At 41.8% G+C, this 27,123-nt stretch overlaps 1 protein-coding gene across 1 annotated transcript in view; it reads right to left on the bottom strand.

Moving 5' to 3' along the window:
• Positions 1 to 6,088: 6,088 nt before the first annotated feature.
• The window catches only part of DNAI3 (dynein axonemal intermediate chain 3), a gene marked incomplete at both ends in the record, with an annotated part of 87,308 nt that continues 66,273 nt past the window's right edge, over positions 6,089 to 27,123 (bottom strand). The window contains 6 exons of the mRNA XM_079721235.1: positions 6,089 to 6,232; positions 10,281 to 10,403; positions 11,887 to 11,978; positions 13,475 to 13,679; positions 15,343 to 15,473; positions 23,154 to 23,217. Coding sequence (XP_079577361.1) covers positions 6,089 to 6,232; positions 10,281 to 10,403; positions 11,887 to 11,978; positions 13,475 to 13,679; positions 15,343 to 15,473; positions 23,154 to 23,217 — 759 coding nt within the window. The remainder of the gene's footprint in view (positions 6,233 to 10,280; positions 10,404 to 11,886; positions 11,979 to 13,474; positions 13,680 to 15,342; positions 15,474 to 23,153; positions 23,218 to 27,123) is intronic.

Genomic DNA, 27,123 nt, shown 5'->3' with positions numbered 1-27,123 from the left:
GTTTTGTTGTCAAAAGTGTTCATTGCCAAACTAGAACACATTTAAGTTCTAGTTACTGGTTAGGTTTCTGGATAATTGAGATAATGTATTCTCTTTTTTTTTAAATTTGTTATATTTAGATCCATACATTCAAGAAACTTCATTAAAAGTGAAAAACTATTATCCATTTCAGTGGTTAATTTAGCTTGTTTATTCAGGCTGAAATAAAGCAGACACCTGCCATATGTTAGATTCAATTTAGAGTTGTTTTCTTTTTTTACAGTGGTTTTTTAAAAGAGAATTATTCTTCTTAAAAATATGGCTTCTAAAAAGGACTGGAAGATGTATCTTTAGTTGACAGGGAAGAATATGAAATCTATTTCATATCTTCTTTCCTTCTCCTCTTTAATAAAAGTATAAAAACAGTCTAGAATATCACATGTACAGGTGACTTAGAGAAACCTTATTTTCTGTCCTTTTAAGTTTAGAATGTTGGCATGATTGCAGAGAAACACAACGTATATTATTTACCATACTCGCTGCATATATTTTTAGTGTCATATTTGTGAACAAGAAAGCATTTGGAAGCAATTACACAATTTTTTTAAACCATCAATTGCCCAGTAGATTTCCATGGCTGGTTTCTTTGATGTTTGGGATTCTACTCTGATGGTGCGAACTTGTTTTACATGAGCCTGTGACCCTCAAACAATTCACCGGCCATGGAAGGAGTGAATTCATCACACAGGGTTTAATTTGCCCTTCACTGAGACATTTAATTTCCGTTTCGGGGGCCTTGCTCAGTCACATAGTATCTGACCTGGCAATGGCAGCCTAGCAACTGGGTGCAGAGAAGCTACCCCAAGCAGGCTCTGGGGTGCAGGGCACAGGGAGATGTTAATTATTTACAGTGGTGGATTAGTGAGGCTGTGGAAGTGTGCTGGGGCCAACGTGTGCTAGAGTCAATGGCCTTTTCCTCCAAAGCACACACACACAATGTGTTTATCTGAGGGCCTGAAAATACACTGGTTTAATTATGCAACGTTTCTTGGTGGGTAAAAAGCAGTTTGTACAGCTGAATTATAATTAAATTTAGGCTAAATAAATCAAGTCTTATTAGAATGATTAATTTTCAGAATAGCCATAAGCATTTTAGTTCTACAAAAAAGAAAGCTACCATTCAGATTTTAAATGCTATGTCTAACATGTCTTGTGCTAAAATGATCATAGGCTAATATTAAACGAGGTGGGCAGAGCCCCTGCTTAGGTCATGTTTGGGAGTGAGAGACATTCTCATTATGGTTAATAATAACAAAAATGGGGACTTCCCTGTGGTCCAGTGGTTAAGACTCTGCACTTCCACTGCAAGGGGCAAGGGATCGATCGCTGGTAGGGGAACTAAGATCCCACATGCTGCGCTGTGTGGCCAAAAGGTAAAATAATAATAATAATGATAATAATAACAAAAATGTGAAAATGAGAGATTATTACATAGGACAAAGAGGAAACACTATGGTTTCTCTGGTGTGTGAGTGTGTACACCTGACACCAAGCAAGAAAAAGAGGCACCATTTATTGAGCACCAACTATATGCCAGTTGTTTTACATACATTTTAATTTTATTTATTTATTTATTTATTTTTTGTGGTATGCGGGCCTCTCACTGTTGTGGCCTCTCCCATTGTGGAGCACAGGCTCCGGATGTGCAGGCTCAGTGGCCATGGCTCACGGGCCTAGCCGCTCGGTGGCACGTGGGATCTTCCTGGACCGGGGCACCAACCCGTGTCCCCTGCATCGGCAGGAGGACTCTCAACCACTGTGCCACCAGGGAAGCCCTACATACATTTTTGTTGTAGGAAATAGGTATGATTATTATCTCCATTTTACAGATAATGTAACCAAGACTTGGGGGACAGAACAGTTCGCTTAGGGTGAAGAAGCTGGTATTAGCACTCAGTTCTGCTACGATCTCAAGACCCCTTTCTTTTCACTATACTGTACACCAGACCAAAAGACCTAAGTGCAGACAAAGAAGACGGGGTTGACCCACAGCGCAGTAGGGGAAAGGGCTAGAGCCGTGGGAATTGAAAGGAGACACAACACCAAGCTCTGTTTTCATTCACACCCAATATTCCTACACTTTCAGCCAGAGCTTCCCAGCTTGAGTCTCAACTGTGTTCTCTGCTGGGATTCAGCAGGTCTGACCTTGTCTGCCAAATGGAGGATCCAAGCCAGAGAAAAAGCCTTTTGTTGGAGGAGCTGAAGAGCCTTGGAGAGAACTCATCCTAGGGAAGGAAGAGGCAGCACAGTGAGTGTGCCCAAATTCCAAAGCCTCAGTGAGCGTGCTGGGTGGCCTGAGACTCACCCTACCTGGTTCTCTTTCCTCCCCTCTCTCCTTCCATCGGTAACAGACCTGCACTGAGGTCTGAAGGCTCTCCCTGGCATCTCCTGATCTGTCTCCCAATAAATCTCTCACACATCTAGTCCTGCCTTGGTGTTTGCTTCTTGCTGGAACTTAACTAACACAGAGGCACTGACCCAGAACCTTCCTCCATGTCACAGGCCATTAGCATCTCTAGCACTAACTAATGGGAAAAGGGAGTCTTGAGTGCCTGGTGGTTGTGGGCTTGTTTTTAAACATATGACTGTACCTTCATTCCTGGGACTACAGGACATACCTGGAGGGGCTTTGCAGAAGGATGAGATACCTGTTAAGCAGGTGGGGCAAGATCCCATGAAATGTGGGCTATGGCTATGTGACTCGATTGGGGGCCATAGGCTGGTGAGATGAAGAGACCTGGAAAAACTGAGGTTATAAACACACAATAAAAATATCACACTGAACTGATAATAACTGCTATCATAGGCAAGATGAACCTTACGTTTAGTTTCTATAGCAAGAATATTATAATAATATTGTATTTATAAATTAGTTAAAATAGTAGCAAAACATATTTACTGCTTGCTATATGCCAGACCATGCTAAGTTCTTTACTTGATAACCCTAAGGGAGACGCTTATTCAATATCTTCTGTGCTAAGAAAACCTTGCTTTTGTTTGAGACAACAATGCACCAGCCCTAGGTAACTCCTGTTCTCTGTAGTCCCACCTTCTTTTGCACTAAGAGGTGGCCACACCTCTGTCCAGGAGACTGAAGCAGAAGTCGGCTGGGGTTGGGAGGTGGGGGGCTGGGTTAGGAAACATGCTTCTCCTAGAAGAAGACAGGGCAAAACCCCTCACCTTCTTCAGGTCTTTGCTCCAATGTCACCTTCCCAGTACGACCTACCCTGAACACTCTGTTCAACTATATACTTCAATAAAAATAAATAAATTTAAAAAACTATAGAGCCTGGTACATAGCAGGTACTCAAAACATTTTTTCTCTTTACCTTTGAGGGAACACGTGAAAATAAAACAGGGAAAATTGCTGGAGAAAGCACAGACCAAGCACAAACGCCCTGGGACAGGAACATGCCTGGCATGTTGGGTGCATAGGAGTCTGGCATGATGGGTGGTGTGATGAGGGGAGGAGAAGGGAAGATGAAACCAGGATGACAGCGGAGAGCCTGCCCACACGAGGGCTTGCAGGCCCGGGAAAGCTTTTGGCTCCTACTCTTACTCCTAGTGAGCTGGGAAGCCGAGGAGGAGCTCTGAGCAGAATGACAGCCTCTGGCTTTCATTTAAAACCACCACCTGGCTGCTGTTGAGAGAGACTGAAGGGAGAACCGTCAGGCCACTGTGAAAATCCCAGCTGGCGATGATGGTGGCTTGGACCACAGTGGTAACAGTAAGGAAGGAGAGACATGATCAGGTTCTGGGTGTATTTTGAAGATGTAGTCAACAGAATTGGCTCACAGATTGGGCATGGATTGTGAGAGAAAGAGAGAAATGAAGGATGACGTCAAGGTTTTTTTTTTGCGGTACGCGGGCCTCTCACTGTTGTGGCCTCTCCCCTTGCAGAGCACAGGCTGTGGACGCGCAGGCTCAGCGGCCATGGCTCACGGGCCCAGCCACTCCGCGGCATGTGGGATCTTTCTGGACCAGGGCACGAACCCGTGTCCCCTGCATCGGCAGGCGGTCTCTCAACCACTGCGCCACCAGGGAAGCCCGACATCAAGGTTTTTGCTCAAGCAACTAGAAGCAAGGTGATTGGGAGGACTGCAGGAAGCATGGGTTTTGAAGGGAAATTCAGGTACTCAATTTTGGAAGTGTTTAAATATGAGATACGTATTATACACCCAAGGAGAGACATTAAGTACTCATATGAATATACAGTGCTTGATTTTACGGGAAAAGTCCAGGCCAGGGATAGAGGCAGTATATAAAGCTATGAGACTGGATGGATTCACCTAAGCCATGGGTGTGGATTTAAAAAAAAACAAAAGGAAAGAAAAAAAAAGTTCAAATACAAGGATGAGCCCTGGGACATTCCAGTAATGACAGTGACATGTGCGAGGCACCACGACCTTACATGCAGGTGCTCATTTGCCCTTATAAAATGTTACAAGGTAAACACTCTCAACCTGACTCCATAGACGGGGAATGTTTCACAGCTATACGTCATCTGCCCCAAGGCACACAGATGGTTAAGTGCTACTACCTACCTGACTTTTGTGTACATAGTTTTTTTTTTTTTTAATATTTACTTATTTATTTGGCTGCGCCGGGTCTTAGTTGCGGCACGTGGGATCTTCTTTGCTGCATGCAGGATCTTCAGTTACGGCATGTGAAGACTTCGTTGCGGCATGTGGGCTCTAGTTCCCTGACCAGGGATCGAACCTGGGCCCCCTGCACTGGGAGGTGGAGTCTTAGTCACTGGACCACATTTTACCTCCTCTAGCAACTTAACTTATAAACCTTGGCATAATCCTTTGTCTTCCCTTCCCCACCCAATCAGCCTTTCATTTTTATTTTCACATTAAGCTTCAGGACAGGGTGCCCTAATCATTTACCTTGAACTATTACAACTGTCTCCTAATAGGATTTCCTGCCTTGAGACTCTCCCACTCTAATCCGTTCCTTATCTTCCTGAGTATAAAGCTGATCATGTCACCTTCCTGCTTAGCCCTTCCATTAATTCCCCAGTATCTGCAAGCTCTAATCCAGCTTCTTTAGTTTGGTTTACAGGAGCCTTCACCATCTGGCTCCAAACTGCTTCTCCAGTCTCATCTCTTGCCACTCTCCCTGCAACCCACCTCTCACGCTAGTCACTTTCCTGTGACGTTGAATCTGTTATTGAGATACATCAAGCTATTTCACAGCTCAGTGTCATATGCTCTTTCCTTTTTGTGCCCACACTGGTTAAACCTTCAGTACAATATTGACTAGAAGACACGACAGTGGGCAACATCTCGTTCCACACTTCTGAGGAAAACTTTCAGCTTTTCACCATTAAGTATAACGTTTGTTGTAGGATTGTTTTAGCTACCCTGCATCCAATTAAGGAAGTTTCCTTCTTTTTGTAATTGCAAGGAATTTATTGTTTTATCATGAGTGGATGTTGAATTTTAGGGAATGTTTTTCTGCATTTTTTTGGTATCATAAATTCCCTCCTTTAATCAAACATCGATTTATTTTCTACTGTTAAATTTACCTTATATTTCCTGGATAAATCCAACATGATCTTCATGTGTTATCCATTTCTATGCATATATTTCTGGATTCCATCTGTTAATATTTTGTTGAGCACATGGCCTGATGATCTGTGCAGTGGCCCAGTGGGAGCACTTTTTGGTGAGGTGACCAAAAGCAACCTGATAATTAGGAGCAAAGCTTGAGCTCCACTTCTGTCTGGGATTAGGGGCTCTGAATGGATGTCAGTTGAGGACTGAGGGTGGATGTCTGAAGCTCTGTGTTATTACAGGAAAATGAAAATTTCATTATTAATAGCTTTTATACTCAGTACAAAGTTTAGTACATATTCAGTCCAAAAATGGAAACAGATCTTATTGTTTAATTCAAAAGTTTTAATAGCAGTGAAATTAATGCTTGATATGTATGCGTAAGTAAACCTTATTCATGTTTAGTTTTGCTAGTTCACCTTACATAAAAAATGATGAGTAAAGAGAAGCCTCACAGAGCCCTCAAAACACCCCTACAGAAAGCTTTTCTATATCATTTCCATGTCTGACATTGTCTCTTTCACTTTGATTAGACCAAGATTGATGAGGACGTTCTTTTCCAGTTCCAAATAACTCTCGTAGTCCATTTTCAATTCGGCTTCCAATTGTTCTTTTGACTTCTGATACGTTTTCTAGGGGGGAAAAAAGCAAGTCATTTGTATAAAACTCTGGCAACTAGAGATACCAAAGGCTGGGAAGGGGCTATTTCTGAAAGGCTGGCCTGGCTGCTGTTCTCTGGAAGGGCTGTGAGGGGCGGAGGGCAGGAGGGCATCTCTTGCACAGTCAGGGAGAGAAGCTGCTGGCTCTGAAGGGGAGGGGCAGAGATGAGCGGAGCGGTGTGTGCAGACTCAAGGCATCTCCTGGCGGTGGGGCTGACCCAGTCTGCTGATGGACTGGATGTGGGCTCTCGGGGGCAGGGCAATCCAGGCTGGCCTACAAACTCCTGCCACTGATGGAGGGAGGAGCACACTGAGAGGGGAGAGAATAACAATGAAGGGCATTTATTCAGCTAATTTGCCCAACACCACTTGCTGAATAATCTGAGTCATCTGTTTTGTGCTGTGATCTGTCAGTGTTCGCCTGAGTACTGCTCTGGTTTAATTATTGTGACATTTTAATTTATTGTAATATCTGCTTAGGGCAGTCATTACGATTTTTAAGATTTTGTTTTTTCTCATTTGTGTCTTCTTTCAGATGAACTTTAGGGTCACTTCATCTTGGTGTGTCATCCTGTGTTGCTTTTGTTTTTTCTCCTCTTGTCCTGTCCCCATCCTAATGTCTTCCTGTGCCTTCTGATCCCTTGTCACAAAGCCCTGTCTTTGTGGATTCCATCAAAGGGACCAGAACTGTATTTTATTCTTGTTTCTTTAGAGAATAATTTGCAAGAAGTATTTTCCTCTTTTGAATATTCACAATGACTGATGTTCTCTTCCCCTTCCTCTGCCATATTCTTTCCGTATGTTTGCTTTTCCCCCTCTCTTAATATCTCTGCTTTCTCAGATTCCTCATGTCTAATCATTATAAGTGCTTCATAGCACTGTGAGGATTAAATGAATTATTAAATATGGCAGGTCCTCAGAATGGTGCATGCACCCAGTAAGCACTTGTTAGCTACAATAACCAATTCACAAAAAGAGCACGACTGGATAAGGTGAGAGTAGAAAAAATGTTATTCTTCTAACCTTTGTCCTTTACAACATATGTGACAGATTCCGTAGCATTTCCTATTATTTTTAGGTATTAGAAATAGTGTCATTTTCAGGTATTTGAAGACCCAGGCCAGTCTAATATCCAAGTGAAGGCTGCCCCTTGTGGCCCCCACAGCAATGCCCCGCTGTGCACCTCCAGGCTCTTTCTGTAGATTGCCTCACCCCACTTAGAAAGTCCTTTGGGGCACCTGATTTGAGCCTAGCTACTTTCAGGTTTCCACCTGGCCCCAGGAAAACTCACCACCCTCACTCTGCCATCACTACAAGTTCATTGCCCCGGTCCTCTCCCCACCCATCTGTCAGAGCAGTTTAAGCCAATCTTTTGCCTGCAGACTTTCCAGCCATAGGAGTCAGGACCCTGTCCCTGAGCTTCCTAAATTCTCCCTGGACATTCTGCTCTGGTCCCTTGGTAACTCCTAGCCCTTGGATTTCTGTGGCTGAGGAAGCCTCCTGCCAGGTGTACGAGGCCAATGGTCCATCCTGACCAGCAACCTATCTCTAGCAGTGCTTCTCTTGAAGGTCTCCTCCCAGAGTCTGGGTGGTGTTGCAGAAGTGGGAATGGGGAATACACAGCGCTCCAACACCTCTCTCTAAAAAAAAAATCCCCTTTTCCAACCTTCTTCCCCATAATTCTTGCCTCCCTTGTGTAGCCTGGAGTGTGGGTCATTGACTAGGGGTTGCAGAATTCTTTTGAATTCTTCTGTCTTCTCTGTCCCACAGAGATGACATAATGAATCATATGGAAACTGCTACTTTTCTCAGTTTCGGGTCTCCAGCTGAAATTCCAGTTAGGAAAATTCCCATTTTGTGTGCTGTTAGAGCTGTACTTACTATTACTTTTCAATAAGTGAGCGGTATCCAGATTCAATGTTTGCAAAGAGATGGGTATATGATTTCCCTCAGATGTGTGGGTTGAAGTGCACAGCCTAATCCCTGCCAGTCGGGGGGTGCTCATGAAAACCAGCCTTGCTGGATGGATGTGTGATCGTCCCCTGCCCTCAGTAATAATACTAATAGTGGACACTTCCTATCTGCCAGTTACTGGCTAAGTGCTGTAAATATTTCAACTCATTTCATCCCCACTGTAATTCTCTGAGGTTGTTAGTTTGTTCCCATTTCCCCTATTATCAGCAGTTGCTTGTAAGGAGATACTTCTGACTAACATTAGTTATTTTTCCTTGGTGACCCTTTTCATTTTCTAAATGTAACAGAGGAGCCCTTTTAAATGTATTCACTTATCCACAGTCTAGTTCCAGAGAAAACTTGACAAGTGGTAGCTCTACTTTAAGGAGGGTACTATGTCAAATGGAAATGAAGTTTCAAGAAGGTGGAAAAGTTTTGGAAACTCAAAAGCATCATACAATTCCAAGATATGATTATTATAATATTCAAGTTTTTTAAAAGTACTTCACATTGTAAATTATTTTTGGATTATACACAATTCTATGTGGATAATTAGCTGTCACTATGTTATTTAAACACTCCTAGTAATCGATGATTGCTGGTGTAGGAAAGGGTGGCAGATTACCTCCCATGGCAGAATTTCACCCAGTGTTTGTGGTTGTGCAAAAGAACAGAGCAAGACCAATTTTTTTCTTGTAGCAAAAGAAAACAAAGAAAAGTTAATTAATTGGTGTTCTTTTATACCTTGTCACCACTAAACAATATTTTGAAATGATGCTCCCTCTGTTTTTGTTCCACTAATTCGTATATATCAATGTGATAATGTTAATCTATTTGCTAATGCAGTACATTAAAATATTTCCACATGCTTGTGCTTTTAATTGAGACCTAGGGTCTTACATGAGTAATTACATTGGAGGAGGCTATATATTTGACTATAAGGAAACAATAGGCGGTGATGAAATTGTTGGTGACAAAGGGGCAAGGAAGGGAATGAGCAAGAGACAAGCAGAAATATGGACTGAGATGACCTCATGTGAGAAAGAAAGAAGAGCTGAATTCACAGAATATTTCAAGGCCCCAAATTCCAGTGGTCAAAGGAAGACCAACAGAGTGATGGAATTCACATCAAACAGAGAGGCTGAGGAAGAGGATGGGGGCTTCAGAGATTTAGGTTCCTTTTTGGTAGATTTTAAGATGGATGTGTCCTGTACCAAATCCTCCTCTATTGCAAATTTCACAGTTCTAGTTTATTACAGTAAAATTTATATCTATTTGTCTGTCTGTCTCTACACACTAGCTCCCACTTAATGACAATTTACTATTTGTCAAGTTACCTAACTGAAATCCTTACAGTAATCCTAAAAGGTTGTTAGTAGTATTCCTATTTTAAAAGCAAGAGAACCAAAGCTCAGCAAAGACACAAACCTTGCTGTAGATCTCATAGCTCGTAAGCAGTAGAGACGGGATGAGTGCCCACGCGTCAATTCATAGTCCTCTCTTTTGTGCACTTTTTTTTTTTGCGTTACGCGGGCCTCTCACTGTTGTGGCCTCTCCCGTTGCGGAGCACAGGCTCCGGACATGCAGGCTCAGCGGCCATGGCTCACAGGCCCAGCCGCTCCGCGGCATGTGGGATCTTCCTGGACCGGGGCACGAACCCGTGTCCCCTGCATCGGCAGGCGGACTCTCAACCACTGCGCCACCAGGGAAGCCCTGCACTGTTTTAATGCATTATTCACTAGATGTCAAAATTCTATGAAATGAAAGCCTTCGAATTTGAATCTCTGAATCTATAATTGGTATTTAGATACCACTGTATCTAAAGGCCTTTGAAATATAGAAAATTTCAGAAACTTAAATAGGGTAGAATCTCACTAGGTGTGTCCAACTGGTTGTTCTGACTCATAGTAAGCTAGAAAATCAGAGAAATGCCCCCTTGACTCCCATCAGAACAAGAGAAGAATGTAAAAAGGCACAATTTTTCTATTAAAATTGTAGAATAAGCCAAACAAATATATTCTCAATGGCATTAGAGGAAAGCAATTTTTGTTTCTGAAATTTAACTTACAACTTTTTTCTTCTCCATTTCCAGCTCCATTTCTTTCTTTTCTTCTTCCCGAATTTTTTTGCGCTGTTCTACATATTCCAGATTCTTGACTTCTCTTTCAAAATAGTGGCTTATACTTGATACCTGTTAGAAGCACAGGCCCATGAGAGGGGGACCCACATGGAAGCCCCCATGTTCTTCATGAGGCTCTGAAGAATTTCTGCTGCTTGTAAGTTATTAGCTAGATTACCTGTTTTGGGATAATGCCCACAGGCCCACTATCAGAGGAACTAACTAATTTGGGGGCTACTGGGCTAAGGTTTAGGGGCCTGCGAATTGGGGGATGGCAGGAAAGGAGTGGGATTGGAAGGAGAGAGCTGCAAAAAATTGCAATTTTGTAGGAGAAATATTCAGGGATTGCTCCCACCCCCTTTCTTTCCTTCTCACTTTTAAGACTAAGGGAAGTTTCACATCATCAAACAAAATTGGAAAACCCAGATGAGGATGTCAATGGAAACCCTAAAGGGACTGGAAGCACAGCTGAGTTCCTGGTCCCCTGGACAGTTTAGCATGTGGACGTAAGAATAGAAGCAGGGAAGTCAGCAGAGACCTTGGGCAAGGCCACCAAGGGAAGGAAAGTTTTTTGCCTACCAGTAACTAGGGTGATGCTGTTGGGACTTGTGACAGATTGCAATCTATATGTTTAATGTTGGTTATATACATATTTATGTATTTCTACATATTGATCTTCCTTTTATAACCTAATTGTTATCACTGCTTGAAACCCTTGGGTGGTGTGCATGGAGCGGCAGAATACTGCCACTTCAGACCTGCTGCCTGCAGCACACCAAGTTGGGGAAAGATGGGTGGAGGCTGGCAATGGAGAGATGCATAAAAATGTCAGCTGGGCCCTCTGGGAAGGATATCACTGAAATAAGGGTCCCACGCTTAGGTTACAACATGAAAATAACATCTTATGATTATGAATCCCCAAATCAATTCCTCTCTGAATCTGGGCTTCATTTACTTGGCCTTTCTTTTGCTGCATGCTTGTTTATTTTTCCTCTAGCTTTAAACCATTTATCTCATAAAACAGAAATACATCCCCTTTTTAAAAAATTTTTATTTTATATTGGAGCATAGTTGATTAACAATGTTGTGCTAGTTTCAGGGGTATAGCAAAGTGATTCAGTTATACATATACTTGTATCTATTTTCTTTCAAATTCTTTTCCCATTTAGGTTAACATCCTCTTATTTTTATTTATTTATTTATTTATTTATTTATTTATTTATTTTTGCGGTACACGGGCCTCTCACTGTTGTGGCCTCTCCTGTTGTGGAGCACAGGCTCCGGACGCACAGGCTCAGCAGCCATGGCTCACGCACCCTGCCATTCTGCGGTATGTGGGATCTTCCCGGACTGGGGCACGAACCCGTGTCCCCTGCATCGGCAGGCGGATTCTCAACCACTGAGCCACCAGGGAAGCCCAATATCCCCTTATATTTGACTGCATGATTCTTTTGTTCTCTTAAAGAGCAAAAATGCTGTCATTTCTGAACATGCTTCTAAAACATGCCTCAGCAGTATCTGATCACGTAAATCCTCAAAGCCAAAAGTTACTAACCTCATTGGTGGAAGGGCGACTTAGCGTCCAAGGAATTTCCAATATACGCAATGTTCCATAATAGTCAGCTATGGCTATAAATTGCTGCTTAGCTGAAAGATTAAAAAAATGTGGGAGAAAAACAACTCTGCAATCAGAAAGCCACTTTAGAGGTTAAACAGGTACTGTGTTTTTTTTTTTTGTGATTTCCCAAAGGACCTGTTGTGGTTACAATGATCTTGGCATCTTCATCAGACCTTCATGACTAGAGACCATATTAACATGTAAAAGCCATTTTTCCAGTTGGTGAAATGAAGGCTGAGACCCTGAGTCTTTGTCAGCCACCCTGCTCACCCCCAATCATGTTTTCTCAGCCTCTATATAAGGAGTGTGGCTCCTAGCTGAGATTGACCCTCTCTGACGGGATCCACTGGGCAGATTTGAAAAGAAAGCAGGGACAATACATGGAAGATTTTCAAAAAAAAATCATGATGCCAGTTTTCACCAAAGACATAGTAAGGGCTAAAGGATGCCATTATCCAGATGAATTTCAAAGACACAGCCAGAACCAGTTTTCTTATTATAAAGACAAATTCCTTCCTTTGATCATTTAAAATGGATATAAAACACAAATGTGTTTGAAAATTTTAATTTTCTCTCTCATCAACTATATTCTTCTCATTTTCAGCAGGTCTGGTTCCAATTGCTAAATCCTAGACTGGTAATTCCTGGAGGTATACAAAAGCAATGTTTTGTAGCAAAGACTGGAAAACACAATTTGGTGACACATACGGCCAAGTAGTAGTAGTCAGACTCTGACACTCTTAGAGATTCTGAAGACTGTGTTTCTAAATGTAATGCTTCTTCTGAGAAAGAAATGAATAGAAAGACAATTTTATGCCTGCACATCTTTGGAAACAAAGGGGAACTTCTTTGAAGTGAAGCAAATATACACTGAATTTAGGTAGAAAGTATTACTTGGGTGAAAAAGAGAAATTGGGACAAAGGATATAAATTAGTTTTCCATCGACACATTCTTAAGTTTCTGCTTGCTCTGTTATACATTATCTTTTTCCTCTTAATGAGTTTAAAAGTTATAGTTTAAAGAGATATAGGACCCCGCAGAGTCATTTGATCTCAAGAAGGAAACTGCTTGATATTGTCCAGTGGAGGGCCATAAAGTGACAAAATATTGAAAATTTGTGACATAATGAAAAATTAAAGGTACAGAACTTATTCTATTTGGAAAAGAAGCAGCAAAAAGTAGCAAAGATTTAGGGTTCACCCTGTGATTTAGGGACCTGGAGAGGGTGAGAAGGATGCTTTTTATTGTGTGGTTTAAAATCAGCCTCTGCTTGACATACTAAAATGTGTCTCAGAAATAACTGTTGATGAAGAAAAGAGTGAGAGAAACTCAGGTTGTATCCAAAATTTGAAAAGGGAAAGGAAGGTGAATGATGGGAAGGAAAGAGAAAGGAAGGGAAGAGATGGAATGGGAAGAAAAATCTTGAGAAGAAACATCAGAGGCTTTCCAGTTGGAGGTCAAAATGTTCCTAAGCTAGCCCCAAAAGGCAAAATGACTTAGCTCATTCAATCAGAATTAACATACCAGAAAAGGTCCAGGGTTTGATGTACGTGATCATAGTTATACAGATGTTTTGTGACTGGGCTGGTTCGTGGGTTTTCTCCAGAAGGTCCCAGATATCGATGTATCCATCTTCTCGGCCAATGTAAAAGACTCCAGGCCTTGTCAGGGACCAGTGCCCTGAGGTGTACCTTGTTGGTGCACAAGATGACTGAAGGAGGGGTCCAGTCTAAAAATAAATTAAAAAAAAACAAATTAAAAGCTTTTGTTATTATCTGAGAGATATTCACAATGATTTTTTAAAAGTAAAACTCAGATGGCTATGATAATATAAAAGATCAAACCTTCCAATCGAGCTATTTATGGTTCTAATAATCCAACTGCTGCTAAATCCCATTACTATTTCTATGGAGATTGATGGACACTGGATAAGTAAAGATTATAAGCAAATTTTGCCTATATCTTTATTTTCCTGTCAGGTGCCTGCTCACCATGGAAATAGCTCTGATGGGCAGGAAAAGGGAATGAAAAGTCAATTCTATCTGTGAGTTGCATCCAATGGCTTATTAATATTATTTGGGAGAGATTCTGGACCACCAAAGCAACATAAGATCATCTTATCTTTTCTCTATTTTGGGGTAATTTGCCTCCTTTGGGAGGTTTTCATAGAGACTGAAGATCAGAATGTGCTCTCTTCCTACCGTCATGCTCCGCCTGGGCTCGTTCACCTACTTACATCTTCGGGACTAAACTAAGTCATGGAGCTGCCTTCCACCCTCCCATACATGCAGACAAAACCTTCCTACAGGGAACAAAGAAGGTCACCAATTCACGGACTCCTTAGAGGCAACAGGTCAAACCTGTTCTTCCTCAGCTCCTTCAGCTTTGGTGGGTAACCAGGTTCCTGACCCCTGCATGGTCTTTGGACAATCTTGCCTAAATTTCTTTTGTCTTTCTCTTTAACTGCAAAACTAATGCTTGCTTGTTGTAAAATAAAAATAAGCATACAAAAGTACATTGTTATAAAGTAGAAGTCCTTTTGTGGATGGACACTTAAGGAGTTTTCAACTTTTTTCAATGACAAACTTGTACATATATTCACACACATTATTTTTTTGAGTATTCCTGTAAGTTAGAGTCCCAGAAATAAAAGGAAAAAAAAGTGTCAGGTCGAAGAATACATATATTACAGCTCTGAAATACACACACACACACACACATATATATATATACACATACTTTTTTACAGATTTTGATAATTTTCTTAAGTAGCTCATGAGAGGGATATATCATACTGATTTTCCCATGCCCTTGTTTCACTAGATTTTACCAGTCTTTCTAGTTTTTGGCAGTTTAGCTTCTGTCTGCCTGGACCCAGGCCCTGCCCTAATCCGGACCACTGGATTCTTGGCACTGCCTCACCTTGACCCATGCACATCTCTGCCTGCCTGGTGACGGACCCCTTAGCTTTCCTAGTCCCACTTTCTGAACCTGCTGACAAATTGCCCGGTGCAAGAGCAGTGACAGACCCATTGCTTCTCCTTGGACTTTGTGCCATAATCAGCATCCCATCTTGTATTTTAAGCAGAGGGAAAAACATAAATCAAGGGAACTGCCCATGATATACACGGTATTTCGAAGAAAAGACTGTTTGGTTTCAGAGAACAAAAGACTTGTTAATGTTTCCTTCCCTCAGGAAAGAAAAGCAAATGGTTGTGTTTTCCAAAGGCTTGTAGTGGTTCTGCTGACATGCTGGGGCCCAGGCCATCTGTTCCAATTTCTCTAAAAAGTGTCCCAAAGGCATTGTTATGTCAGAACAGTCTGTTGTTCCTATTGTTTTTCTCAATAACAAAGGACCACACACCCATTCCTCCATTTTGCAGGCAACTTACCATAATACCTTCTTTCCAGATGGCCATGTTCCAACCCCCAACAGTGAGGATAATGTCCTTGTAAAAAGGTGATCTCTGAACGGTATGGACACCTCCATCATGGACTGTGTAGAGGCTCACGGGCTTCTTTGCTGTTGGAGTGGAAAAGGCCATTTCACATGTTATAACACTGTTTACATTCCTGCAATGAAGAATGGGCAGACCTCCGATGGACAGATAAGTCCCAATTAATGAGGTCCAAGAGTGGAGAACCAGAGGTCAGTTGGGGTGAATGAATCAGTCAAGGGACGGCTCCTCCTTTTTTTTAAGGCAAGTCCAGGGAAATTCCCATCAAGGCTACTTTTCAAGCTCAAAGGAACACTTCCTGTTCTTATTCATTCACTCATTTATTAGTCTATCAGTTAGTCAATAGTATATATTGTTAGTCAATAAATAATTGTGGATTGTTTGTATGTACCAGGTACTGTAGATGGATGGGTAAACAATGGTTAATAAACAAACATGATCTGTCCTCTTGGACCTTACAGTCCAGTGGAAAGACAGATACTCAACAAACAAATCCCAAGGTATATAATAAAAAAAATGTGAAAAGTATTATGAAGTAAAAAATATCACAAGAAAGAATAACAAGGGACATTCGTAATTTAGGCTGAATGGTCAGAACAGGTTTCTCTGAAGATGAGTCATTTAGGCTTGAGTTCGGCACGGGAAGATTTTGGTGTGGAGTAGCATTCCAGACAGAGGAAAAATACACGCCAAAGTCCTGAGAAGTGTTTAGTGCATTTATTATTTTGAGGAAGGCAATAGGGCTAGAGTCTGATAATCCCAGGGTGAGACACAGGAAACAGTGGAGACCAGGAGAGTCCAGACCTTGCAAAGCCTTGTTAGGAAAAACATTTAGATTACATTCTAAGTGTAATGTTTTTTTAATGAGCCCTTTAGGCCTAGAAGACTATCTGATTGACATATGAAAGGATTCTCTGGTTGCTGTGGCGAGAATGGATCAGAAGCAGGTAAAAGCAAAGAGGGGACACCATGGGAGGTTGTTGCTGTAGTTCTAGTGAGAGAGGATGATGACTTGGATGAAGGTGCAGTGGAGGAGTGGATAATCAAGAAACATTTGCAAGCTAGAGTTGACAGGAGGGGTGAGAGAGATGAGTGCTGAGAATGGCAGCCAGGTTTCTGGTAAGAGCAACAGGCTCTCTGTACTTTCCATTTATTGCACTGGGAAGACTAGAGGACAAGCAGATTTAGATATTAAGATGAAGGCTTCCCCGCTGTCTCTGCCCCAGGCACCAGGGTCCTTCTGCTCCCCTGGTCTGCCTACTTCACCATGGCTTGGGTTTCCTCTCCCCAGTCCTGGCTTTGGAGCTGGCTGCTCCTCATTCCTTGCTGCCCATACCCACAAGCCCCAGGGATGGCCATAAAAATATGTGCCTGTCCAGGCCAAACCACAATGTGTGGCTATTTTATACTAAAACCACGAATTTACTCTGAAACTTATCATATTAACAGCTATGTGAAGGTAGGTTTTTTTTTCTCAGAACAACAATGTAACATTAAGCAGAAAAAAAAGCTACCATAATCTTGTAAAAAGCTGATACAGTGTCAAAGAGATACTTGTCCACCCCTGTTCATAGCAGCATTATTTGCAATACCCAAAAGACAGAAGTAACCCAAGTGTCCATCAATGGATGAATGGATAAACAAAATGTGGTATATCCATACAATGGAATATTATTCATCCTTCAAAAGGAAGGGAGTTCTGACATACGCTACAACAGGAATGAAAATTGAGTATATTATTTTAAGGGAAATAAGCCAGTCACAAAAAGGCAAATGCTGGGACTTCCCCGGCAGTCCAGTGGTTAAGACTCTACCTTCCGATGCAGGAGGCAGGGGTTTGATCCCTTGTTGGGGAACTAAGATCCCACATGCCGTGTGGTGTGGCCAAAAACTTAAGAAAAAAGGCAAATACTGTATGACTCCACTTATATGAGGTACTTACAACAGGTACATTCATAGAGATAGAAAGTAGAATGGTGGTGGCCAGGAGCTGAGGGGAAAGAGTAGTGGGGAGCTAGTGTTTAACAGGTACAGAGTCTCAGTTTCACAAGATGAAAAGAGTTCTGGAGATTGGTTGCACAACAATGTGAATGTACTTAATTCCCCTGAGCTGTACTTAAAAAATGGTTAAGATGTCAAATTTCTTGTTTATGTATATTTTTATCTCAATGTAAAAATTATTTGAAAAAAGTGTATATAATAAAAATAAATAAATTTAAACATAGTTCTTCGAGGTTAAAAAAGACCACTCTTCCTCTAACCAAAGCTCCATCCTGAAGACAGCACAGAAGACTTTTTTTTTTTTTTGTGGTATGCGGGCCTCTCACTGTTGTGGCCTCTCCCGTTGCGGAGCACAGGCTCCGGACACGCAGGCTCAGCGGCCATGGCTCATGGGTCCAGCCACTCCGCGGCATGTGGGATCTTCCCAGACCGGGGCACGAACCCGTGTCCCCTGCATCGGCAGGCGGACTCTCAACCACTGCGCCACCAGGGAAGCCCCAGGAGCCTTATTTCTAAGGGCACCTTGAAGTGATCTGGAAGATTTCTGGGAAGGCAGGAGACCCCTGGAAGTCAGCAGCTTTCTTCTTGCTGCTGCTTGTGTCCCTCAGATCCTGGTTTTGTCCTTGGTGAGCCGGGCTTTCCTATACCACCTCACTCTGGTGAGCAGGGCTATCCAGGAGTCTAGAGGCCCTCTGCAAAATGTAATGACCAACAGTGATAGGAATATAGATAACCATCAAGATTTGTACTTTTAACATGTTAGAGGTTCTCAGCCCATATAACTTTTTCTTCCTTTTGTCCTTTGGAAGACCTTAGAGCCATTCAGCAGTAAATGGAGCTGTCTTTAAGTTATTAAATGAAATGCCAGAGCCCCCAGCCAGGTTATTATAAGAAACTTACAATAAACAAAACAGTAGTTTTCCAGAGTCATTATCTAATGAAGGATTTAGTATACTGATGTGGTTAAGAGCACAGACCCCCTGGGTTCAAATCCACAGTGTTGCTGTGAGGATTAATCCATGGAGAGAATTGAGCGCCTAACATATGACGTGTGCCAATTTGTGAGTTGAGTACATGAGATGATTATGCTAACTGTCATCATCATCAAATACATCAGCCTGTATTTCTTAGCTTGTCACTTAGATCATCTGTTGGATTTGGACTTCTTCATCACACACAGCTCAGTCAGGGTAACCTGTCTTTCAGAAGCTTCTTCTTAGAAAAGGAAATTCTCCTTCCTGCCTTGTTGTATATTTGAGATAAGAACATGGGGCTCCCAGCAGATCAAGAGAAAATGGCTCCCAGTATTTGCCTCATCTTTACCCAGGAAACCTCCATGGTGTTTATGAAAGATATCAGGCTGGTAGCTTCCAAGGAAAACACTGCCAGTTCACAGAATGTTAAGTAGGGCATGCAATTTACAGTTCAGCATATCTACACATTGACTTTCCCTGAACTTCAACCATTATCCAATGGGAGTAACAGTGTCATTTGGCTTTCCATGTTGCAAAATACTTGACTGGTAATTTTAAAGTATTAAAGTATTAAGATGACTTAAAAATAGCCTTTAAGTAGGTGGTTAGAGCTATTTCTCATTTTTTTGGAATGAATTAAATGTCAAGAAATTAACAGCAACTTCTGTTTTTCTTTCCCACTCACATCCCACTGGTCACAAAGTCCTGGCATGATGACTCGTATGTCTCTCTCTCCCTCTTGTATTTCCTCTGCTGGACATCCTTGTCACCCTCCCTGTACATCAGTCCTCTCCATCTCTCATCTAGGCTATTGCAACTGGCTATCCTACTTCCCACCAATTAATTAACCCCTGCTCTCCTGACAGAGTGATTTTCTGATTATACTGGTGGTACTAGAATAAGGTCCACAGGTTAGTAAAGCACTCAAGGCTCTTTGCCATCTGGACTCAAATGTCCTTCCTGGCACCTCTCCTGCTGCTGTTGCCCTCTCTATTACCATGCTTTGGCCAGAAGATCTCCCTGTTTACTAATTGTGCACTGCTCTTCTGAGCTTCCATGTTTTTGCACTTGTTCGTCTTTCTACCTGGAATGCCTTTCTCCAGCTGGAAACTTGCAAACCACACTTCAAGATCCAGCTCAGCCATATCTCTCTTCAGTGGGGCCTTTTCTTTCTTTTCTTTTTTTTTTAAAATTTATTTATTTATTTATTTTTGGCTGCGTTGGGTCTTCGTTTCTGTGTGAGGGCTTTCTCTAGTTGTGGCAAGCAGGGGCTACTCTTCATCACGGTGCACGGGCCTCTCACTGTCGCGGCCTCTCGTTGCAGAGCACAGGCTTCAGACGCGCAGGCTCAGTAATTGTGGCTCACGGGCCCAGTTGCTCTGCAGCATGTGGGATCTTCCCAGACCAGGGCTCGAACCCGTGTCCCCTGCATTGGCAAGCAGATTCTCAACCACTGCGTCACCAGGGAAGCCCAGTGGGGCCTTTTCTTAACAGCCCAAAAGAGTTGGTCCCTCCCTGGTTTCCATGTCATTTTGTGTTTGTCTTTTTTTTCCAACCATAGCACTAATGACAGTGCAATGTCATCATTTGTTTATGTGGTTGGCTTTTCCAATAGATAATGGAACCCCTTTGGGGGAGATAATATCTTATTCATCTTTGTATTCCCAGTGCCTGGCACATAGTTGATTCTCAATAATGATTTGATGAATGAATGAAAGAAACAAAAAACAAACATCAATGAGGTACAAATGTAAAGTTCTTGGTTTTTAAGTTTATTGTCATTGGTACTATAGATGGAATAAAATCTATTTAAAATAAATAACTCAACTTGTTTGTCATGGGCTGCCTCAAAAGCAGTTTAGGAAGCTGGCACCAGGGTAAGGCTCTAAGAAAATCTGAGACCAGGAGAAACCAGTGTCCATCTGTGCATAACCAAGTCATGGCATCACGAGCTGAGTCATGGTCTCAGTTTGTGTCCCAGGGGTGTAGTGGAGGCTGCTGTCATGTATTATAGTGCCTGGCATGCAGCACGTGCACAATTAACATTCTTGAATAACTGAATAAATAGAAACATGAATAAGTATAAAAGTAGTTGAATGTAATTCATTACATCCAATATATAATTTTGAGTTCAACTTTAAATTATGGAATTGGAAATGACTGGAAAATGGAAAATCGGTCTCAGTTCTACATGCACTTGATCCTCTTTTTGGGTCACATCTAATCTTCTCTCAATGCCTCATTCTGATTAATAACATACATTTGGGTCTCTAGGCTGGAGACCTATGTAAGAAAAGTAGGAGTGCTTCTGTTTCCAGATGAAAATGGCCACCCTGGAGGCAATGCTGACAAAACAAGCCTTCCAAGGTCTAAGGCAGACTCTAGCCTGCAGAACCAGTCTCAGCAGATAGAAGTGACGAAGATGAAGTTTAAGGCAGAGATCTGAGCCCCAACAGCTGTCCACAGCAAGCGGTGGCTCTGACCTCCGGACTTCTGTCAGTCATTCACACGTCCACTTGTCTCAGCCACCCACAGGATTGACCAGATCTCCTTCTGCAAACCTAGCTTAGCTGCTCCGCCTCACTGATCCATGGTGTTCTAGAGGTCCCAGGAGCTGCCACTTCCTTATATCATGGTTAGTCTACACTTTGAAAAGTGATTCAAATACATTTTCTTTTTTTTTTTAGAAAATTGTATTCCTTCTTTTTTTTTTTTTAACATCTTTATTGGAGTATAATTGCTTTACATGGTTGTGTTAGTTGCTGCTGTATAACAAGGTGAAACAGCTATACGTATAGATATATTCCCATATCCCCTCCCTCTTGCGTCTGCCTCCCACCCTCCCTATCCCACCTCTAGGTGGTCACAAAGCACCGAGTTGATCTCCCTGTGCTATGAGGCTGCTTCCCACTAGCTATTTATTTTACATTTGGTAGTGTATATATGTCCATGCCACTCTCTCACTTCGTCCCAGTTTACCCTTCCCACTCCCCGTGTCCTCAAGTCCATTCTCTAGTCTGCATCTTTATTCCTGTCCTGCCCCTAGGTTCTTCAGAACCTATTTTTTTTTTAGATTCCATATATATATGTGTTAGCATGTGGTATTTGTTTTCCTCTTTCTGACTTACTTCACTCTGTATGACAGACTCTAGGTACATCCACCTCACTACAAAAAACTCAATTTTGTTTCTTTTTATGGCTGAGTAATATTCCATTGTATATATGTGCCACATCTTCTTTATCCATTCATCTGTTGATGGACACTTAGGTTGCTTCCATGTCCTGGCTATTGCAAATAGAGCTTCAGTGAATATTGTGGTACATGATTCCTTTTGAATTATGGTTTTCTCAGGGTATATGCCCAGTAGTGGTATTGCTGGGTCGTATGGTAGTTCTATTTTTAGTTTTTTAAGGAACCTCCATACTGTTCTCCACAGTGGCTGTATTAATTTACATTCCCACCAACAGTGCAAGAGGGTTCCCTTTTCTCCACACCCTCTCCAGCATTTATTGTTTGTAGATTTTTTGACGATGGCCATTCTGATTGGTGTGAGGTGATACCTCATTGTAGTTTTGATCTGCATTTCTCTAATGATTAGTGATGTTGAACATCCTTTCATGTGTTTGTTGGCCACCTGTATATCTTCTTTGGAGAAATGTCTATTTAGGTTTTCTGCACAGTTTTGGATAGGGTTGTTTGTTTTTTTTGATATTGAGCTGCATGTGCTGCTTGTATATTTTGGAGATTAGTCCTTTGTCAGTTGCTTCGTTTGCAAATATTTTCTCCCATTCTGAGGGTTGTCTTTTTGTCTTGTTTATGGTTTCCTTTGCTGTGCAAAAGACTTTAAGTTTCATTAGGTCCCATTTGTTTATTTTTGTTTTTATTTCCATTTCTCTAGGAGGTGGGTCAAAAAGGATTTTGTTGTGATTTATGTCATAGAGTGTTCTGCCTGTTTTCTTCTAAGAGTTTGATAGTGTCTGGCCTTACATTTAGGTGTTTATTCCATTCTAGTTTATTTTTGTATATGGTGTTAGGGACTGTTCTAATTTCATTCTTTTACATGTAGCTGTCCAGTTTTTTCATGCCATGATAAAATCCAAAGCTTTAAAGTAAGTTGTTGTAACTGTAGTGCACCCCAATGCTCTGAGCTTTGATAGAGAACTTTGCTTATTGGGGAGCCTTATCTATTAACACTGATCCTTGCTCACACCTGGGTGTGTCCCTCCCACCTCTGTTCATCTGCCCAGAGTCTGGGCCCCGGAAGGAGGGGAACATGTGAGCACGACCAGTCCCAGCCCCAAAAGAGGGCCCTAGAGTTAACTTCTCCTATACAGGGCTGAGGTCTTCAAGATCATGGTAAATTTAGCTTATAATTTCATGCTGACTCAGAATTTCCACATAGCTGAGCTACTGGGTTGTTGAATTATTGAAAGAGCATTGTTATTTTAAAATTGAATTGTCCAAGGGTCTCCGTAATTTAAGTATCAATACATCAGTGCTCCTCAAATTTCGGTGTGAAAACAAATCACCTGGAGAATTTTATTAAAATCTGTATTCAGATTCAGCAGGCCTGGGGTAGGATCCAAGATTTTGTTTTTCTTACAAGCTCCCAGGTGACAACTGTGCTGCTTGTCTGAAGCCCTCACTTTGAGTAACAAGTGTAGAGTCAGAACCTCAGGTGCCCTCTCTCCCATTAGCAAGGACAGGGCTACTCATACTTCGTAAAAAAGAAATAAATTATTAATAACAGAGCAATCATCAAAACTTACTCATAAATCGGCCAGTTTCAGGGTCTCTTTCCATTTTCCAATCTGTGTATATCACTTCACCTTCCTAAAAATATTACAGGTTCCTGATGAGACAACTTAAAAGACAAAAGTCCTCTTATTCATGTGCTAAGACTGACCACGACCCAAACAAATGCAAAGTAACAGGTCAATTTAATCAAATGATAATTTGGTGCAATGTGGAGAGGGAAGGCTCAAAATGATTACGTGATTTTATATTAAACAAAAAAATGAATTTGTTGAGTTTTAATCTACACACATTGATGGGGAGAACACAGGCAATTACGAAACTATTCTAGGTACACAAGTTCCAACTGCTGGGTTCCCAAAGTCATTGTTAACAAAAAATTGTCCCAATAGACTGAAAGCTCCAGAAGGGGAGGGATCTAGTCCATCTTATCCAGTGATTTGTTCTCAGCATGTTACAAAGTCAGTATTTAATAAATATTCATGGAATAAGAGAGAAAGAGGGAATATGTATGGTACTCATCATCTTTGAAAGTTGAGAAGAGGAAACATAGAGTTCTAGCCAAATGACATAACAAGTAATATGTATTCCAGTTCTATTTATGGCCGTTTTAAGGAGAAGAGAAAGAAGAGGGACTTGGTGTAAACAAGAGGCAGAAATTGCCACACAAAGGGGAAAGACAGACAGAACCAGTGAATGAAGAGGTGGGAGAGGTTCAGAGAAAAAATTTATTCCCAGGCCACCATCTTATAAATGTAAAACCCAGATGCAATCTCCTAATCCCAATGTTTTTTTAACTAAATAATAAGAGGAAAACACAAAGAAGGGTATATATTAAGATGAATTAAGAGGACTCAGAGGGAGGGATGGATTGGGATGCATAGGTGAGAGAGAGAAGATGGGAAACCATTTGATTTATGCAAAGTGAAGGACAATCTCATGGGACCAGGGCCACTCATTCATTCACTCATCTGTGCTTTCATTCATCCATGTCAACTCATTTAACAAACAAGGACTGTGTGTGGCACTGGAAGTTCAGAGTCTGAGGACAAGCCCTCCCTCCCCTCTTGGTACACAGTCTAAGGGAGCAGACAGCCTGGGATGCATCTACTGTACACCTCTAGCCCATCGCCTGTGGCACATCACCCTTGGGGTTACCATTTCCTGAGCACTCAGTGCTGCTGGAGTTGTTAGGAGCTTTACGTACATGACCCCAGCCCTCACCAAAGTCCTGTAAGAGAGTTAATATCTCCTGGCTCTCACAGCTGGTATGTGGAACTCTGAAACTGAACCGAGTCAAGGGAATAATTTGCACCAGGTTAATAAATATGTGTTGAGTGGTGATTACATCACCAGCCACTTGGCTAGAAACCTTCACATCCCTCTCCATCTGGTTACCTAGTTCTGACAATTCCACTGCCCCCAAGCCTGTGTGACATTCTCGGCCCCACTGCTCAGGCCCTCTTCACCACTGGGTGGGCCCACCTGAGCTCACTGTCTACCAGGCCTCCCTGCCTCCAGGGCTCCACTTCCTCCAGCTTCAGCCCTGAGCCAGTCAACCTAGATACCAGAGAGGCATCCCTTAAACTCTCTATCCAAAGTACAAGGATCAGTCAGCCATGTCAGGGGTTGGTAGGAGAGTGTCCCACTGGGTGGTTAGCCCCGCAATGGCAGGGAATTTTGGATGTCTGTTCTCTGCTATATTCCCTGGGCCAAGAATAGTGCTTGGTATATATTAAATGTTCAGTAAATATCTGCTGAATAAAGAATGACATTCATTCCAAGGAATGCAAGGACTTGAAAGGCAGGAAAGAGTTTGGTAAGAAGAATGAGAGAAGAAATCAGAGCAGACAGAGAGAGTGAGTAGACTGGTGCAGATGGGAGTGGAGAGAGAGAAAGGGGCCAAATGATGCAGAATCTTACATCATTTGGTGTAAAGAGTTTGGATTTTTCATGTGTCACTAAGTAGTCACTAAAGAGGAGTTTAAGCAGAGGGTGTCATGCTTTAATTTCTGCTTTAAGATTTTGTGGTCATTTCTCTTTCTAAAGCTATCATCCTTGGCTTACAAAACTTTGGTGTGCACAGAGACAAATATTATATGAATCCACTTACATGAGGTGCCTAGAACAGTGAAATTCATTGAGACAGAAAGTAGAATGGTGGTGCCAGGAGAGGGAGGCAGTAGGGAATGGGGAGTTACTGCTTTAATTGCTACAGAAGTTTAATTTGGGAAAATGAAATAGTTCTCAAGATGGATGGTGGTGATAGCTACTCAACGATATGAATGTACTTAATACTACTGAACTGTAAACTTAAAAATGGTTAAAGGGGACCTTCAAGATGGCGGAGGAGTAAAACGTGGAGATCACCTTCCTCCCCACAAATACATCAAAAATACTTCTACATGGGGAACAACTCCTACAGAACACCTACTGAACACTGGCAGAAGATCTCAGACTAACCAAAAGGGTCTTGGTGCTCCAGCCGGGTGTCAAGCCTGAGCCTCTGAGGTGGGAGAGCTGAGTTCAGGACACTGGATCACCAGAGACTTCCTGGACCCACATAATATCAAATGGTGAAAGCTCCCCCAGAGATCTCCATCTCAATGTGAAGATCCAGCTCCACTAAACGACCAGCAAGCTACAGTGCTGGAAATCTTATGCCAAACAACTAGCAAGACAGGAACACAACCCCACCCATTAGCGGAGAGTCTACCTAACATCATAATAAGTTCACAGACACCCCAAAACACACCACCAGATGTAGTACTGCCCACCAGAAAGAAAAGATCCAGCCTCAACCCCCAGAACACAGGCACCAGTACCCTCCACCAGAAAGCTTACAAAACCCACTGAAGAAACCTTACCCACTGGGGTCAGACACAAAAAAACAACGGGAAATACGTATCTGCAGCCTGTGAAAAGGAGACCCCAAACACAGTCAGCTAAGCAAAATGAGAAGACAGAAAAATACACAGCAGATGAAGGGGCAAGGTAAAAACCCACCAGACCAAACAAATGAAGAGGAAATAGGCAGTCTACCTGAAAAGGAATTCAGAAATCATAGTAAAGATTATCCAAAATCTTGGAAATAGAATGGAGAAAACACAAGAAATGTTTAACAAGGACCTAGAAGAACTAAAGAGCAAACAAATAATGATGAACAACACAATAAATGAAATTAAAAATTCTCTAGAAGGAATCAATAGCAGAATAACTGAGGCAGAAGAACGGATACATGACCTGGAAGATAAAAGAGTGGAAATAACTACTGTAGAGCAGAATAAAGAAAAAAGCATGAAATGAATTGAGGACAGTCCCAGCAATCACTAGGACAACATTAAATGCACCAACACTCGAATTATAGGGGTCCCAGAAGAAGAAGAGAAAAAAAAAAAGGCACAGAAAATATTTGAAGAGATTATAGTTGAAAACGTCCCTAATATAAGAAAGGAAAAAGTCAATCAAGTCCAGGAAGTGCAGAGAGTGCCATACGTGATAACTCCAAGAAGAAACATGCCAACACACATATTAATCAAACTATCAAAAATTAAATACAAAGAAAAAATATTAAAAGCAGCAAGGGAAAAGAAACAAATAACAGGCAAGGGAATCACCATAAGGTTAACAGCTGATCTTTCAGCAGAAACTCTGCAAGACAGAAGGGAGTGGCAGAACATGTTTAAAGTGATGAAAGGCAAAAACGTATAATAAAGATTACTCTACCCAGCAAGGATCTCATTCAGATTCAACAGAGAAATAAAAACTTTACAAACAAGCAAAAGCTAAGAGAATTCAGCACCACCAAACCAGCTTTACAACAAATGCTAAAGGAACTTCTCTAGGCAGGAAACACAAGAGAAGGAAAAGACTTACAATAAAAAACCCCAAACAATTAAGGAAATGGTAATAGGAACAGACATATTGATAATTACTTTAAATGTAAATGGATTAAATGCTCCAACCAAAAGATACAGACTGGCT

This window comes from Hyperoodon ampullatus (assembly GCF_949752795.1).
Source record: "Hyperoodon ampullatus genome assembly, chromosome: 2".
In the NCBI taxonomy this organism is placed as follows: domain Eukaryota; kingdom Metazoa; phylum Chordata; class Mammalia; order Artiodactyla; family Ziphiidae; genus Hyperoodon; species Hyperoodon ampullatus.
Note: the sequence above shows the minus strand (reverse complement) of the source record. Positions and strands in the feature narration are given on the sequence as shown.